Here is a 17,808-nt window from a genome sequence, read left to right on the forward strand (position 1 = left end):
TAGGGGGAGTCAAATTAATGTTAAAAAACCTCAGAAAGTGAAATTTTCATGTCATAGGAACTTTAAAAGGGAGGGTTTACCAGACTAATTATGAATGACAAAATAACTTTATGTAACTTTATAATTCACACACTAAATGGCTGATTGCATGCATAGTACATAGTGCATAAGTGCATAGTGTATAGAACATCATTTGGGATACAGCTACTGACTTGTGAGACTTGTACTTGTGTAAAGTTAAAAATAGAGAGTTAAAGAGAGTTAAAAATGTTTTTTATTTTAACCGAGTGATGGGAAAGCAACTGAACATAAAACAATGCACGATACAGTTATTCATACAATAAGTCATATTAGCCTTTAAATGTAAAAATAATACATTTTATTTACACACACTTCATATAATGCTCATTGAGGATGGACAACCCCACAAAACAATGAATAGGCTAAAAGACCAAAGCTGTATTAGTTTATGAGGGATCTCTATCTAAACAGATAAGACTTAAGACAACTGTACATGATACCAGTTACCAGTTTTTTCCACCACTCCACAAGTGTATTTTATGGAGAAATGGGGCAAAAGTTGTTTCCAACTGACCAAGTGAAAAGAGTTTCCTGAGTACAGATTTGTCCATATGTACACCAGTACAAATCCAGTACAATGTCCACATTGCGTCCCTCCCTGTAGTACAGGTGAGCCCTTTCACTGGAAACAAACTCCATGTAGCCCATTCAGTGTCCTTAAGGGCTGAGATGGGTGCTTTGATTTGCCACCCTGCCCTGAAGCATCTTCCTTTTAAAGCAAACTTTTAGTGAACAATGGATGGGGTTGGTTTTTTTAAATGGCACCCATGAAAGTAAGCCAGGGAAGAAGTAATTATTTGCAGACACAGTGGTCAGTCTGTTAGAAAGTTCAGGGTTATTTTCTCTCATTAAGGTCAGCAGCAGCATTCTCTGTGCATCCACAAGCAAGTTCATGTCTCTTCTCAATATCAGTACAGTCACAGCACCTATGATTCCCATTTCATTGCTTTTCTACACTTGTTATTGTGACAGTGGAGAGCCTCTCTTTGTTAATGCAGTGATATAGACATTATTTTCAGGGGCTCCCATATGAAAACCCAGTTTATTAAATAAGAAATGACAAAAGAATTGGGAGAAAAAGCCAATGTTACTTGCAAAATATATATCAATATGTACAAACTCCATGCTCCAGGTTAGTCATTACTGCAAGAGAGCAATAGGAGAAAACTGTTAGAAGACACAAAAAGGAAGCAGTTACTGCAGTCATAATGCAATATCCCCACTATTATGGCAGGACTCATAGTTTATCCATATCACATATATAATTATACCTTATGCCAGCATCCTGGTATGGGCAGCCCATCACGCCCCTGCAAATAGAGAGAAGGAAATCAGTGATGTCCAAGAACTCTTACTGATGAAGTGTTGAGGAAAGAGGGGCTAACACACATACTGTAAAACTGTAAAAAAGATGGACTGTGGGGTTCTAGACTGCAGCCATTTTTTGAGAATGTGAGTTAAAATTTGATATGGTCACATTTTTGTGAGTGCATGGTGTGCTCTGCTCCAAAGCATCTGTTATGCTTCATACAGCAAGCACTGCAGTGCCACAGCACAGTGCATCAGGACAGTGTTACTTTTGACAGGCATTTTTTATTTAGTCTTGAGACGAAAATGCTTAATAGTCTTAGTCACATTTTAGTCATTTGAGTCTTTCATAGTTTTAGTCTAGTTTTAGTCCACAAAAAGTCATTGCATTTTTGTCATCTTTAAGTCATTACTTTTAGTCAAGTTTTTCACACAAAAATAGTCATTAATTCTTCTCTCTTTAGACCAAATTAATTAAGTTTATGAGAAATTTGAATCAAGGATTGAATTTGGAAAAACTAGAATAAATGATGACAATTTTCATTTTTGGGTGAACTATCCCTTTAACAGTGAACTTATAAAAAGTATAGTAGTTCATATACAATATAAGAAATATATATAATTTCAAATTTTGAAAAAGCGCAATAAGACAAATACGAAAGAGTTACAGTGTTTACTTAACATTTGTACATTTATTTAACACCTTTTGTTGGTTAACATTAATGACAAGGATATGTATTTAATTAGGAATGCTGTCCTTTTAAGACAGAAGGCAAGCATGTAATACTGATACACTTTTAGTTTTCACCCACCTGTGAACGTTCATTTAATATAACTGACTGTATTTACGTGAGATACTCTACACACGACAGACATCTGGACTGCTTTCTGTGTATTTGAGCACTGAGAACTGATCGCGTGCTGTATGAGAGTGAGCACTTCTATCAGCGTGATTTCGCCTATCCAGCCTTCACTAACTTTAAACTAATCAACAACAAATTGTGACTCCCAGGAAATACGGGATGTCTGGTCACCTTATCCCCACCGTTTTGGGTGCTGAGGCCATTGTTTCAGATCGTTTGTTCACGTTTTGGTAGTCTATCCATCCACTGAAGTTACCATACCTTGACTAGATATGCAACCTCCTTTATTCGATTGCAGTCTAATGACAGGGACGCACATTTTGATTTTCCGGTAGTCCTCAAATAACATTATAGTCACGTCTTGTCATGTTAACAAAGACGCGGCATAAATTTCGTCATAGTTTTTATCATCAGATATTAGTTTTAACTCGTCAATGTCTCGTCTTCGTTGACTAAATTAACACTGCATCAGGAGTCAGATTTCACTGATGTACTAAAAAGTGCCTCCCAGTCTCTTCAGGCAGAGTGCTTTGTCAGCATGACCACAAAGGTGGCTGTCAAATGCGATAGCATTATTTTTCAGAGAAACAGCTGTGTAAACATAACATGTTTCCTTAATATACAGATATATTATGTTTTTTTGGCTTTAGAAAAGTAAAAAAAAGATACCTAACGCAACTTTAATCCTGCTTCTGTTAGCATATACTGTAATAATAAACTATGATAACGGAAAAACTATTCATTAGCATGTTGTTGCAAAATAAAAAGATAAATGTGCTGGTGCAACCAAATGAGAAAGTTAGTCAGACCAGCGTGACCAATGGGAAGAATGAGTCTAGAGCCCTGGGACTATAGAAAAGTGAAGCCAAAAAATCTCATTATGGTCCCTCTGTCATCTTGCGAAAAACTTAATTTGGAGCCAGAGTCAGAGTCAAATTAACACTTGAACATACATCAGCATGATAAGAACTACCTAAAATGACATAAGCCATCAATATTAGAAGTGTATTTTTTTTTCTCTCATGTCTTACTAGATTACAAATAAGGTTGGGTAAAGGGCTGTCAAAATTGCTCAAAATCGAATATTCCCTCTAAAAAATACACGAATATTCGAACTATTCGAACATCTGGTTGCACATGTTGTCAATGACGCACATTACATCAATAACAGGCAAAAATAATACAAAGAGACATAATTACTTGTATAGATAGTCTATTTAAGTTTAAACATATATGACAACCTTATTACCTAAACAAAATAATACTTAATTATTACCTACACAAAAACAAGGAAATCAACTAATGGCCAAGACTGCAGACCTCACGCTCTCTCACCTTCACGTTCTCTGCGCATAATGGTTTAAATGAACAAACACATTTTTGTGCAAGCTATTTAAGGTCGCAACTGTTGTCCCAAATATAGCAGGCTTCATTCAGTGATTGAAACAAATATTATTAATATTAATTGAAGTTTTACAGCATATAGAACTGACATTGAATGCTCCGAGCGAGCTGTGCTGTGGTAAACATGGAACTTTGACATGAAACGATAAATAATCAAACCTCGGATCCATTGCTTGACAGAACTCCCCGAAGCGTGCCCCATCCGCGATACTGATCGGTCTCATGTCCTTACAAATGAACGAAATTATTTTATCCGTTATGGGCTCTTGTCATGTTGCAGACAAAGTGCTTGCGGCGGGCGATGCAAAGTAACGTTAAGTGTCAAGACGTGACTGTTTAGCTGGAGTTCCACACATTATGCCATGCTCATTTGGGTGCACATTTTTGAAATGTGACCTCATGTTGCTAGTTGTGGAATGGTATGCTAACTGTATCTTAAATAGCTTGCATACAACAATCTCACGGGTCAACAATTTTACCTCATTTTCTCTGCTGCGGTCGAGTTGGGCTCTGCACTTGCTGGCATCTTCCATGAAGACGCGTCAACTTTCAGCAGTGATGCTGTGCCAGACAGTGCGACTCCTGTGAGGCTGTGCCCTGTCCCTGAACACTCTGGTGCGCTAGCGCGCCCACTCGCAAAGCAGACAACCACACCTCTACTACCGCGGGCCTTTTTTTCCACATTTTTTTTTTATTCGAATATTAATTTTCACCTTCGAAATTCGTTTTTTTAAAACTATTCGAATACATATTCGAATTTAGAATATTCGTTGACAGCCCTAGTTGGGTATCATTTGAATTTTATCGATTCCAATTCCGATTCCAATTCTGCTTATCAATTCCGATTCTTATCGATTCCTAGTTTCGATTCCAATAAGATAAAAAAATCAAAAAAAAAAAAAAAAATTGTTAAACATTTAGATGTCAAACATGTTTCTGTCTTTTTACAAAGCATTCTGTTTGCATCTGAATAACATGAGCAAAAATCAGCAGCCAACAAAACACTGCAAGACAAATTTTGCCTGTGCTTTTATAAAAAACAAATACCATATCAGCTAAATAAAGTTCCAGGTTCAGAAACTGTAATTAAATTTTAAAAACACTGCATAGTTTTCTTTTTATAAATAAAATAAAGATGAATCCATTCTGTCTGTGCACGCGCTTGCGGTTCATGTGCGCTGCACACAAATTCTTTCCGTTCCTGCACTTAATCGTTTTTTTATCAAATTGAAATCGTTAAGCATAATTGAAATGCACGCGTCTTATCGAATACCCGGTTCTTGGAAATTTTCAACCGGTTCTAAAATGGAACCGGTTTTCGATACCCAACCCTAATTACAAATGGGGTTTATGACCTATATTGGGTCCAGCCACCTGGGGAACCTGGGAAATGTTTTGGCATCACTTTTTCAGATCGTGTTCAGCACACTTGCTCACAGTTGAAACCTGCCACCAATGATTATGTGTCGATAAATAATCAAACCTCGGATCCATTGCTTGACAGAACTCCCCGAAGCGTGCCCCATCCACGATACTGATCGGTCTCATGTCCTTACAAATGAACGAAATTATTTTATCCGTTATGGGCTCTTGTCATGTTGCAGACAAAGTGCTTGCGGCGGGCGATGCAAAGTAACGTTAAGTGTCAAGACGTGACTGTTTAGCTGGAGTTCCACACATTATGCCATGCTCATTTGGGTGCACATTTTTGAAATGTGACCTCATGTTGCTAGTTGTGGAATGGTATGCTAACTGTATCTTAAATAGCTTGCATACAACAATCTCACGGGTCAACAATTTTACCTCATTTTCTCTGCTGCGGTCGAGTTGGGCTCTGCACTTGCTGGCATCTTCCATGAAGACGCGTCAACTTTCAGCAGTGATGCTGTGCCAGACAGTGCGACTCCTGTGAGGCTGTGCCCTGTCCCAGAACACTCTGGTGCGCTAGCGCGCCCACTCGCAAAGCAGACAACCACACCTCTACTACCGCGGGCCTTTTTTTCCACATTTTTTTTTTATTCGAATATTAATTTTCACCTTCGAAATTCGTTTTTTTAAAACTATTCGAATACATATTCGAATTTAGAATATTCGTTGACAGCCCTAGTTGGGTATCATTTGAATTTTATCGATTCCAATTCCGATTCCAATTCTGCTTATCAATTCCGATTCTTATCGATTCCTAGTTTCGATTCCAATAAGATAAAAAAATCAAAAAAAAAAAAAAAAATTGTTAAACATTTAGATGTCAAACATGTTTCTGTCTTTTTACAAAGCATTCTGTTTGCATCTGAATAACATGAGCAAAAATCAGCAGCCAACAAAACACTGCAAGACAAATTTTGCCTGTGCTTTTATAAAAAACAAATACCATATCAGCTAAATAAAGTTCCAGGTTCAGAAACTGTAATTCAATTTTAAAAACACTGCATAGTTTTCTTTTTATAAATAAAATAAAGATGAATCCATTCTGTCTGTGCACGCGCTTGCGGTTCATGTGCGCTGCACACAAATTCTTTCCGTTCCTGCACTTAATCGTTTTTTTATCAAATTGAAATCGTTAAGCATAATTGAAATGCACGCGTCTTATCGAATACCCGGTTCTTGGAAATTTTCAACCGGTTCTAAAATGGAACCGGTTTTCGATACCCAACCCTAATTACAAATGGGGTTTATGACCTATATTGGGTCCAGCCACCTGGGGAACCTGGGAAATGTTTTGGCATCACTTTTTCAGATCGTGTTCAGCACACTTGCTCACAGTTGAAACCTGCCACCAATGATTATGTGTGACTAAAGGAAGCACACTGAAGCCCAAAGTATACCTCGTTTTTGTTTGCATAGAAAGCTTTATGTTGTGCCGTGTTTGCTCTTTTTTCCCCAAAAGTTATCCATAAAAACATTTTGTACTCTTTTAAAGTAAAGTTGTGCTATCTCATATCTCTCTCAAACAAGCTCTTTTCAATGCTGGTATCTGTTGTTATTGCCAGTATTTAGTTAATATTGTTCGGTCCTTTTAGTTTTGCTTTCTACTGTGAAACCACGGCTCAACTGTTTAGTACAAAACAAATTCAGTTGGCATGTGCTACCAAAGCATGTGCGGTAACAAAATTTGCATGGTGTGCGTCCAGTATGGTCGTTCTATTCTGGTGATTAAATTTGCATCAGGCCCACTGTAAGGAAACCCTTGTGTATGTGTAAAAACCAAGCGGCAACCTCCCGCTCTCTCTCGTGTAGCCAACAAGGAAGTAACTAAAACTGCAATTTATTGACTGGCCACTAGAGGCTGGCTGCAAAAGGGAGTCAATCCCATAGACTCCCCAAATTAAAATACTTTTTTGTAAAATTTTACAGCAGAAAAAAACAATTTTACAGCCTGGTACAAAAATTGTTGATCTATATAGCTAATTTTGCCCTTCATGACCACTATGAGGGGGTGATTTTTTTTTTTTACTCATCCATTTAAATTATTTTAAGCCGTAAAGTTCTGCATAATTAAGGGCGTGGACACTTAAGTGACAGTTGGATTGCCACTGCTGACACTGCAGTCGAGCTATAGGTGGGCATGGCTTCAGCAACTATCTCCTGCCTTTTTGCCCATTTTCGATGATCAAGGAGTGCCATGCGGTGACTCGCTGCCAAGATGGCAACGGCCGCCTCCACCTACTTTAAGCTTCAAAAACGCTCTTCAGAAAACTACAGTTGATGTCATGTACACTACTAGTGTTCATGTTTCTATACAGTCTATGGTAAAAACTGAGGAATACACTGTGCTTAACCCACAAAGAAACACTTTTGGCAGTAAGTCTGGATGTGAAAGGCAGCAAATGTTCACACTGTCACAACAGTTAAGATGCATACGATCACAAAGCCAGGTGGGTATGATTATTTCTTTGATGTGACCTATATTCTCATTAGGCAAGGCATAGATTTAATCTTCCTAAATTGGAGTTAGAATTGGTCAACTAGTTGTCCATTTACCAACTAGTTAATGATTAGTGAGAATGAAAAATACAGAAGTCCCATATGGGCCATGGATTATTGTTTTCTTGTGATTAAATTTTCTCATGATCTCGACATAAGTTGTTTTCTCATTATCTTTTTCAAACATTGTTGGTCTGATTCTGAAACAATGCACCAGGAGTCTATTGCTACTACAGTAATGAATGGAACATTCACATGCATCTGAATCGAATCTTATATGTTGTGGATATTTCAGCAAAAAGTTTTGCTTAATAATAACTGAAAACCTACTGAAAACCTTGTTACAAGATGCTCTTTAACAATTTTGGACACAGAAGGACCACTGTTAAAGTGGGAATTAAATGTGTAATGGAGGGATATGTAAAAGATTTTAAAATGCATATGGTGGGTAACTAAATTTATTAATAAGATTAATTTGGAAGATCAAAATGCAAGCGGGAGAAGCCTTATGTTATGGTCGTCACAATTGCAGATAATAACATGCAGGATAAACACTGTTCATGCATTAAATTAGGCAACACCCAATGACATCGTTTTTTAATTTTCTGAAGGAAAGCTTCGGATCTTCCAATGATTCTCTATGGTGCAGAAACCTAAAGATGTCTGAGTGCCGCTCCTCGTTCAACTAATACTCGACTCCCATTGGCTCATCTGCATTAGAGGGGAGGGGCTTACCGATAGGTGAGTTGGTGTTGACAAGATGCTTCCTTAAAGTACGCATAAAAAAATCTACATTTACAGTTTGTCTTAAGGTGAACAATTAATCTGTTAATACAAATTAATCCACTGAAAAAAAAAATTTTTTGGTAATCATTAATCAAAATCTGATCATTTGCTTCTTCTCTGCAATGGCAGTCCTTCTCTGATGATGTCCGTTTGATGGCTTGGGCAGAATATGCCTAACCATGCCTCTCCATAGAGCCCATAGAACTCTCCATAGTTCAACTTCAGTTTGTCCACATTGACTTGCAGTGTTTTTTCCCATACTATGGAAGTTAATGAGGACCAGCAACTGAAGGTGAACTATCCTTTTAACACTTGACAGTTGTCAGTTTTAAAAATATGCAGTTCTGTATGTTAGAATTAATTTGTGTATGGGGCAAACTTTGGAATTTATAGAAAAAGAATTTATAAAAAAAGAAGCTCTGTTCTATCCCAAGCCATCCTGAGAGTCAGATTTCATGGTTGTGGACAAGGGAACCCAGAGCACCAGGATGGAAACATCAAAATGATATGGGCACACACACAAGAAAAACAATAAAATACTGTACCAAAGGGCAGGGGGCATTTGATGGAGCCCCTGCCTCCCCACCATGTTCTCTATACCCACTGGAGTCCTGTCAGTGAAACCCATCCATGTCAAATTTTAATTGTGGTAAAGTCTTTCAGTACATGCACATGGAGCTGACTTTGCACTGTACTTGAACTAAACGCATTTAAAAAAATATATTAAAAAAACATTGCATTCACATGGTTTCAAGACATACCACAGGACAAGGCTGATCAAGCCCTGGAGGTCCCTGCTCTCCCTTCTGTCCTTTCAGACCTTTTTTCCCTATTGAACCTCTGTCACCCTGCATGTTGAAATAAAGAAGAGCACATAATAGAGGTATGTTTTGAGAAAAAGTGGTGAGATTGTACTCGTACAGCATTAAGAATTGTGTTTAAAATAATATACCATATATGCAGTATTAAACCCAAAAATCATTAACCTTTTCCCCCTTGTCTCCTCTGTCCCCCTTTTCTCCTTGAAGTCCTGGGAAACCCTATCACAGGAGAGCCATGTTCAAAAAGGAATGACGTCATATACTTACATAACTAACACCATAATGATTACTTACATCTAAACCTGGTTCACCTTGTTTCCCCTTAAAAACAAACCAAAATGGTAAAATAAACAACATTAACAGGTTATTTGTAGTCATTTTAGGCCTTATTAACTTGTTGTTTAAGGTGTACAAAACACTGACCTTTTCACCTTTTGCACCTGGCAGGCCTATCAAGCCATTAGACCCTGGAAAGCCTTGAAGACCCTAAGCACAAGTAGCAGAATAGTATCAACCCAGTCTTGATGTGGTTTCTGCATATTGTTTTTTTGCAGCAAAACTTACCCGCTGCCCAGGTGGACCTTTCTCTCCAGCATCGCCCTTTTCTCCTTTAACTGCTTCACCAGGCTCTCCCTGTGTTATATTTAAATTTGTGTTAGATTGATGTTAAATATTTAATCTGCTTTGAACATGAAGTTTCAACAGTGCTTCCCAGTCTCACCTTGGGTCCAGGCAATCCATGATATCCCTGAAAGGAATGAATGGGGGGGGGGGGGGGTTAATATGCTTAGCTTTCCTTAACAAAAAGCTTCTGAACTTATTTTTTATCTTTAATTCTACTTTAATTCTATGAAGTATAAACTGTTTTACTTACAGCAGGCCCAGGAGGTCCAGGTGGCCCTGGTGGGCCAGGCAAAGAGATAATCTGGGCCTACAAGAGTTATCAAGATTAATTCAGTTAAGTTACATCTGGATGACATAGTATTTTCATATAAGTATGCGTTTTAAACTCACCATATTGTCCTCAAACCTAGAGTCTCCTTTATCTCCCTTTTGCCCTGCTTCACCCTGAAATGCCATGACAATTAAACATGTATCATATCCTTATAAAGTTGCAGTAAACATGATATGTAAAGGGCTTCGTTTTAGTTGTTTCCTAAATTCCGTATTTTTTCTCCAAATTCCATTTTTTCAGGTTTAAAATTTTTTTTGACTAATTTTCATTTTTTGTTAAATGAAATTGTATTAATAAAAAAGCATGTCTAATTAATTAAATCATGAAACTTGTACGTTTTCATATTAATTTATTAATAGTTTAACAAAAATTACATGTTTAGTGCCCAATGAAATGTACCAGATTCTGTTTTAGCATGTCTAATTATTTGAATGCATAAAACAGCTAAATTTATTCTTTTTTTTTTTTTCTTAAAGTAGCCTTAAGAATTTTATTGTTGTGTATTTAAATTTTGGCTATAAAATGAAGGCATAAAACATTAATTTAATTTATCTTTTAATTATTGAAAATTAGGGGTGTAACGGTACGTGTATTCGTACCGGACCGTTTCGGTACAGGGCTTTCGGTACGGTGCACGTTTGTACGGAATGACCGAATGCAATATTTTGTGTGCAGAACATAGGTACATTTTCGTGTTTCCAAACGAACATATTAAGTGGCGGAAGTCTCCGCGTTCAGCGCAAATCCTGCCCTGCAGCTGATTCTAAGGCCGGTGACACACTGGCTACGTGGCGTGAGCGTGGAGTTTCTGCTGCGTGTCAGTTGCGTGACGGCTGCTTCGCGTTTTCTGTGTCTTTACACACCAGAATCGTGCCTGACGCGCCTGAGGGAGGCCGCCGACAGACCAGGATCTCGTCTTCACGACAACAATATCTATACTTCATGTTGAGCATAAATGTAAAGCCTACTGATAAGGTACACCGCCAACAGTATTGACGGCAAAATAGACTACGTTTGACAGGTGCAATATGCCAGCGTGTCACCGGCCTAAGGTTTTCAAAAGGCATCACACGAGTGTGAACATCACTACAACTAGGAATAAAACGATTGTAATTCAAACGCAGCTCCCGTCGGCATTTAAACAGACCTTTGCTCTTAATTCCGATCGGTCCAACGCAATAACGAAATCTGAGCAGGTCTAAAAACTGAAACTGTTGATTGTGCACTTTAAACTTTAGAAAAGTTATATATATTTTTTAAATATGAGCAGGCCTACAGGCTGGGATTGGTAATGCTGCACTGTAATCATAGTTATTTATTTAAAATTTTCAGTATATTTTATTATATGATGTTGGTTTGAGACTGAGAGTATTTTATTTAGTGGAGAACTTTGCTGCAGTATTTTATTTCTTATTATTTTTTTTATTTTACATATACTTTATTAAAAAGTATTGCTAATGCAACCTTTTCACACCACAGTCTGAACAAAATGAAGCATTGCTTGGTAATTGGTCAACAAAGTATTGATAGTTGTGTAAATATTAAGGATGTCCCGATCAGGTTTTTTTGTCCTCGAGTCCGAGTCATTTGATTTTGAGTATCTGCCGATACAGAGTCCCGATCCGATACTTCTGTAATACATAAAAAAGAATAAAGAAGAGCGAAAAAACAGATCCAGGATCTTCAATAAATTACATTTTGAAATATATTCAAATATAAAACAGCTATTTTAAATAGGCTAGTAAAACTATTTCAAAATCTTACTGTTTTGCTGTACTTTGGATCAAATAAATGCAGGCTTGGTGAATAGAAGGGACTTCTTAAAAAAAAAAAAAAAAAAACCTTAACAAGCTTACTGTTCAAAAACTTCTGACTGTTAGTATAGGCAACTTTATTTTTTCTCTAATTTCTAGCTTTTAATTGGCTTAGAAATCTATAAATGCTGGACAATAACAAATAATAATGATTTGTTTATATACTACAAACACTGTTTATCACATGATAATGCAGAATAGTTTCTATACTGTAATAAATACTATATCAATCAGCACTGCATTGTTCATACTTTATTTATCACCTGCTGGAGATGACTTGAAGAACAATTTATTGTCGTGATCGTATATTAATGTCTTCGTGTTTGCATAAGTTTCTGTTTTCCTGTGAGCACCACAGCATAGCTGGACGCTTTTGTCCATATTAGGAATATCCTGATATCAGCGCTCCGGCTTCGAGTATGAATGAGACACACACTGCATGAGAGTTTAGCGCTCTGTGATGTTCATCTCGCTGTATCCTGGGTCTGAATGAAATATCAGGTCATGCGCAAACTATCATGTCTCTTTGAGTTTGAATCTATATTTATTCACACCAGCTCTTGAAAACAAAGTGATGTCATGCCGCACGCGTTGCTGTTTCTGTGTGGAGTCAAAAGGGTCTAACTCTGTGCCACCGCATAACAAAAGATGTGTTAAAAATTAATGAGAATATATATCTATCCGAGTCCTGATCGGGAGGTAACGTCCGATTCCGATCGAGTCTGAAACCACGCGATCGGGCCCGATTTCCGATCACGTGATCGGATCTGGACATCCCTAGTAAATATTGTCATAATAACAGTTGTCTGTAGTTTTGGTTGATTGTAATTCATTACGTACATTTCTATCTAAGTTGTGACATTATCAAGACATTAGTTCTGACAGAGTTTAACTCTAAATTCTTGTCATATTTTATAACTATTTCAGAAGCAGTAGCAAATAAACTGTAATAATGTGAGAAATGTTCAAGGTGTCTGAATAAATTTTGGTTTGATTGTATATTTATTTTTTACATTGAAGACTATCCAGTGCTATTTTACATTTAATTATTCGGTTTCTGTACCTGGCTTGTGGGTGTTGAATACTGTGACCAAACACCAATAACACTTGTTATTTTGGAAAGTAATGCCATAAAATAATTGTTAATTTACAATGTTACTTTACAATGTTACAAATGTTACGTGTTCCTGTGTTCTTGATACTCAAGAAAAAGAAGGCGAAGGCTTCAGTTTCTTAATCTTAAGAAATAATAGAATAACTCTTTAAATAATAAAACTTGTTACTTTCAATGAAAGCAAATAATAAAAAAAGACTTTTGAAAGGAATTTTAATGACTGAAGTTATTTATCGTAATTCATGTAGGTCATAAATTCAAATCCTAATAGTCATAAAAAGGTCTTAAAAAGTCTTAAATTTGACTGATTAAACCCTGCAGAAACCCTGATATATGTTGGTAATACTCACTGAAGGCCCTATCAGTCCAATTTCCCCCTTTTCCCCTTTTGCTCCTGCTGCTCCAGGCTCTCCTGCATCACCTTTATCTCCCTTATGACCCTGGAAGAAACATTAAGCTATTATATGCAGTACACTTGTATAACTATAATCAGACTGCGTATGAACAAACCTGCTTTCCTTCAGGTCCTGGTGGCCCATGTAAGCCCATTTCTCCCTGTTACAAATACATATTTGAGATATATCTGACTGTTATGTGTTGCAGCAATAGTAACTGGTATGTAACAATGCAGTTAAATGAAAACGTATAACTCACTTTTGGCCCTTGCTCTCCTGGAGGTCCTGGAGGCCCCTTTTGGTACAAAGAAAATATCAATACAAAAACTAATACCTGGAGATAACAGAAGGGACTTTACACAATTGCCAATTTTCTTTCTGAAATGTACCTGTAGAGCTTTGAGTCTAACATCCAGATCAGCATTTTCTATGAAGCCAGTGGCTCCTTTTTCTCCCTGAGAGAGACAGATGGAAACGTCGGTAAAGCATCTAAGATGTTCAAAAAGAAATATGTAATGAAAAAAAAAGACTGTTAAACATTCACCTGAGGTCCAGGATGTCCACAATCCCCCTTTTCACCCTAAGGAATCAGGATTATGTATTGTTTCAGTAAGTTCACTTACTCCGTAAACACACCTAAATTAAACTACATAGATCTCATAAACACTATAACTGCATATTCTTATTAGAATTACCAGCTTTTCAACAGACAGCTCACCTTCGTGCCAGGGGATCCATCAGTCCCTTTCTTCCCTTCAGTACCTGGAGCACCCTTATCCCCCTATATTCCAAACAACTGCATAAAAATTAAGGTTGTCTTTGTGTGTGTGAAAACAGAAAAAAGGGGGTGAAAATCTAACCTTTTCCCCTACAGGACCCTGTGGGCCAGGCATGCCATTGGCACCATTCATACCCTTAATGAGAAAACAAAATATATAAATTTTGTAGGCAAATACTGTTCAATGAAAAAATAAGTAGTAGTGAATATTAAATGTACATTAGAGTATTTTACAATTCTGAAGGCTTAAATCAGTGTGACATCAAAATGGATGCTACAGTATAAACTTTAGTGAACATTGTTATTCTTGAGTTGAACAATTAATCTTTTAAGTTAATGCACAGAGAGGTTTTGTCTTGGTAACCTTTCATCAAAATTTTAAAATCTTTTGTTATTTATTTACTTACTTAAACTACTTTTATCAAATTGGTACCAAGGTGATTTATTGTTTAACATAGTCCAAATCTAAATCTAAAATTTCATCTAAAATCATTTTAGTATTTGAAAGAAACCTTTTTTTTGTTTTGCTTTAAGCATTTAATTGTACTATCTTACAAAAACCACTTGGGTTTGATATTGCTGTTTTGATTATTTTTAAATTAATAATAGGGGTGTGCATGGGTAGTCGAACATTCGAATATTCATTCTGCTCTAATTATTCGATAAATAAAAATGATATTCGAATTTCAAAAAACAAAAACAAAAAAAAGTTAACAATAAAACCTAATTTGGTCACTTTCTGTAATTCTCCACGGCATATTTGAAGATGTATGCAAGCAAAAAATAGTTAATGAATGAATAAGGGGCCGTTCACATAATCGCGCCTAAAAACGCGTGGAAAATGCTAGGCGCGACGCTTTCTCCTTTTTTCCAAAGCGCTCAGGCAGAAGCGCTCCTGAGGCATCTGCCGTTGCTAAGCAACAATGACACGCTCTCTCCATGACGCTGAAATTTCAGCAAAGGATAAATGGATTTGCAGCACAAAAAATTGCTTTCAGTAGCTCTGCTACTAAAATTTATTTCAAAATGGCAATCCATATTTGGCTGAGCTTTCAACATTGTTACAGGAAAGGATGAAGCTGAATATTTAGTTCTTGTCACATGACCCACGTTGCGCTTGCGGCATTCTGAAAAGTTGAGATGTTTTTAACTCGATGCGGTGCGGACGCGCCTGGAAAAAACAGGCGCGTCGCACCCACTGATATATAGACGCACCGCGTCGCTTCCATTATGAGCACGCATACCGCTCGCCTACATTGGAAATAACAAACTTGAGCGCGCAAAAGACGCGATATGTGAACGGCCCCTAAGAACTGCGGTCTTCTACAGTACTTCAACACGAAGCGCTTCACAAAACTTATTAGCTTAGCACACCGTTATTTGTGAGTCCCGCCAACGTCTGTGCCATCAGAGCGCGTATTCTCCGCGGTCAGCCTTATTTTTAACAGACTAAGGAGCCGACTTACCCCCGATCATGTTTACATGCCCGTATTTCTTAACAAGAACATGTAAAACAATAGAGCGCGTTTTCTCCGCGGTCAGCCTTATTATTAACAGACTAAGGAGCCGACTTACCCCCGATCATGTTTACATGCCCGTATTTCTTAACAAGAACATGAAAACAATAGAAAAAAAGCAAAAAAGATTTGCTGACAGTTTCAAAGTTTCAAAGTTAAGTGTAGGCTACGAGCCTAATTGCTGCAGGCTGCTTTACGTTTTTTCTTTGTTCACTTTTTTTTTTTTTTAATCTGTACTTTTGTTTGTTTGCACGCATTGTTAACGGTTTTTAGCTACAAAACACGATGTGTAATTCGAAAACGATTCAACCCGGCGCTCCGGTGAGATAAGAACTTGTAGTAGGTGCTCTGGGAATGGGGAAGCAAAATAGAATGAAAAATACACAGGTCCCAGGCACTCAAAAAGAATTCAGGTGGAGAAGGTAAACGTTAAGAAGCCTTTATTGTGGTATGGCCAATATCAAAATTAAAATGCCGACATGTTTCGACACGATGTGTAATGTTCAAGCTTATTGTGTGTACGCTTGTTCAAAATGACGGAAACAATAAATGTGGCTGAAAAATAACGTCTGTCTCATTAAACTTAATTTAAATAAACAAATATTCGAATATTCGTTTTTTGTGAGCTCACATATTCGAATGTGATATTTGCGGAAAACGCCCATCCCTAATTAATAATACATTCATGCATTTTTAATCTTGTTTGAAGTGTCCAAAATATTTAAGGGACCACTCATGTGATTTACATATGTTCATAGACACGTTTATACCTGCATGCCAGGTGGCCCTCTTGGTCCCTGTAGGGAAAATGTGCATTACATAAGTCAGTGTGTAATTAATATATGACATGTCATGCTCATTTAACAGCAATACTTGATTCCATTTAGTTGTAGTTTAATAATAAAATGGCTTCATATAAAAAGTAAAAAAAAGGAGAAAAAAGTATGACGTTCTACCTCATTTCCATCTTTTCCAGGAGGACCCTGATTTTAGAGAGCAAACATAAGAAATTAGTCATAATTAAAAGAGCAGGTCTCTTTTGGCTCCACTAAATGCTCGACTTTTTAGAGATCTATGACGCATCGTAAAACTACTTAAATCCTAATCTTTTACTTTTAATTAAATCAGTGAAGAAAGTGAAAATGCTTTTCTATATGCAGACAAGGTTATTCAGCTAATGGGAGTGTAACTTTAGAACACACAAATACAACAGTAAACAACCACACTATTTTAAACATCTTTTAAACATCTATTTCAGAATGATCTGGCAGACGTTCTGTAAGCTTCTAAGCAGGAATGGACTGGGAGTAATAAACGGCCCTGGATTTTCTCCCAAATAGCCCCACCACAACTACAAACAGTTGCTACTATCTCACAAAATTACAACAATCCTATTGCATTTATGGCAGATAACATCACAAAACCCTTGGTGACCCTGCTGACAAAAACAATAGAAACCATCACAGAAATTGGAATGATTTCCACTACAAATGCCATTACAAACATTACAAACCTTTAACTTTTAACCATCCAAACCATTCAATAATGATTCCTTTAGTGTGTTTTGGGACATATTACATTAGGATTTTGTAACTCTAACAAAAGCTATGAATAGAAGATGACCAATTACCAGTAGAAACCAACAGGCGCCAATACAGTTTCCATTAAAACCGATAGAATTTTCATTATAGCCAGTAAAACCATTACAAATAATGTGATTCTTTTTATTACATTTTTTCAACAGAGGATTGAAATAAATGTATTAGTGTATGAACTAAAATACTTGAAATCTACATAAAAAAGCAGATTGCAAAATGTATATGACAATGATAAACAAATCTAAACAGAATTCTTTAATTTTTTTTTCTTTTTCTTTTCTTTTAGCTTCTCCCAGCTGCCTTTATCTTCAGGTCTTTTGCTTGCCATCAAGTGCCCACATATGGGATTAGAATCCTGCCAAATGTATTGCAGTCACAGATCGAAAAATTATAAGCATAAATAAAATATTTAAAAACGTGTGTAAAATAATAACACACAAAACCAAAAAA

At 36.8% G+C, this 17,808-nt stretch overlaps 1 protein-coding gene across 1 annotated transcript in view; it reads right to left on the minus strand.

Annotated features, from left to right (window-relative positions):
• Positions 1 to 362: 362 nt before the first annotated feature.
• Positions 363 to 17,808, minus strand: part of LOC132117358 (collagen alpha-1(XXIII) chain-like) — a 139,040-nt gene continuing 121,594 nt past the window's right edge. The window contains exons 12-29 of the mRNA XM_059526606.1: positions 16,717 to 16,743; positions 16,531 to 16,557; positions 14,326 to 14,379; positions 14,184 to 14,246; positions 14,010 to 14,045; positions 13,855 to 13,920; positions 13,725 to 13,760; positions 13,581 to 13,625; positions 13,421 to 13,510; positions 10,202 to 10,255; positions 10,062 to 10,118; positions 9,909 to 9,935; positions 9,752 to 9,820; positions 9,611 to 9,673; positions 9,482 to 9,508; positions 9,353 to 9,406; positions 9,128 to 9,214; positions 363 to 1,391 (exon numbers count right to left, since the gene is read on the minus strand). Coding sequence (XP_059382589.1) covers positions 1,347 to 1,391; positions 9,128 to 9,214; positions 9,353 to 9,406; positions 9,482 to 9,508; positions 9,611 to 9,673; positions 9,752 to 9,820; positions 9,909 to 9,935; positions 10,062 to 10,118; positions 10,202 to 10,255; positions 13,421 to 13,510; positions 13,581 to 13,625; positions 13,725 to 13,760; positions 13,855 to 13,920; positions 14,010 to 14,045; positions 14,184 to 14,246; positions 14,326 to 14,379; positions 16,531 to 16,557; positions 16,717 to 16,743 — 927 coding nt within the window. The 3' untranslated portion in view covers positions 363 to 1,346. The remainder of the gene's footprint in view (positions 1,392 to 9,127; positions 9,215 to 9,352; positions 9,407 to 9,481; positions 9,509 to 9,610; positions 9,674 to 9,751; positions 9,821 to 9,908; positions 9,936 to 10,061; positions 10,119 to 10,201; positions 10,256 to 13,420; positions 13,511 to 13,580; positions 13,626 to 13,724; positions 13,761 to 13,854; positions 13,921 to 14,009; positions 14,046 to 14,183; positions 14,247 to 14,325; positions 14,380 to 16,530; positions 16,558 to 16,716; positions 16,744 to 17,808) is intronic.

The sequence above is a fragment of the Carassius carassius genome, chromosome 36, assembly GCF_963082965.1.
Source record: "Carassius carassius chromosome 36, fCarCar2.1, whole genome shotgun sequence".
Taxonomy (NCBI): domain Eukaryota; kingdom Metazoa; phylum Chordata; class Actinopteri; order Cypriniformes; family Cyprinidae; genus Carassius; species Carassius carassius.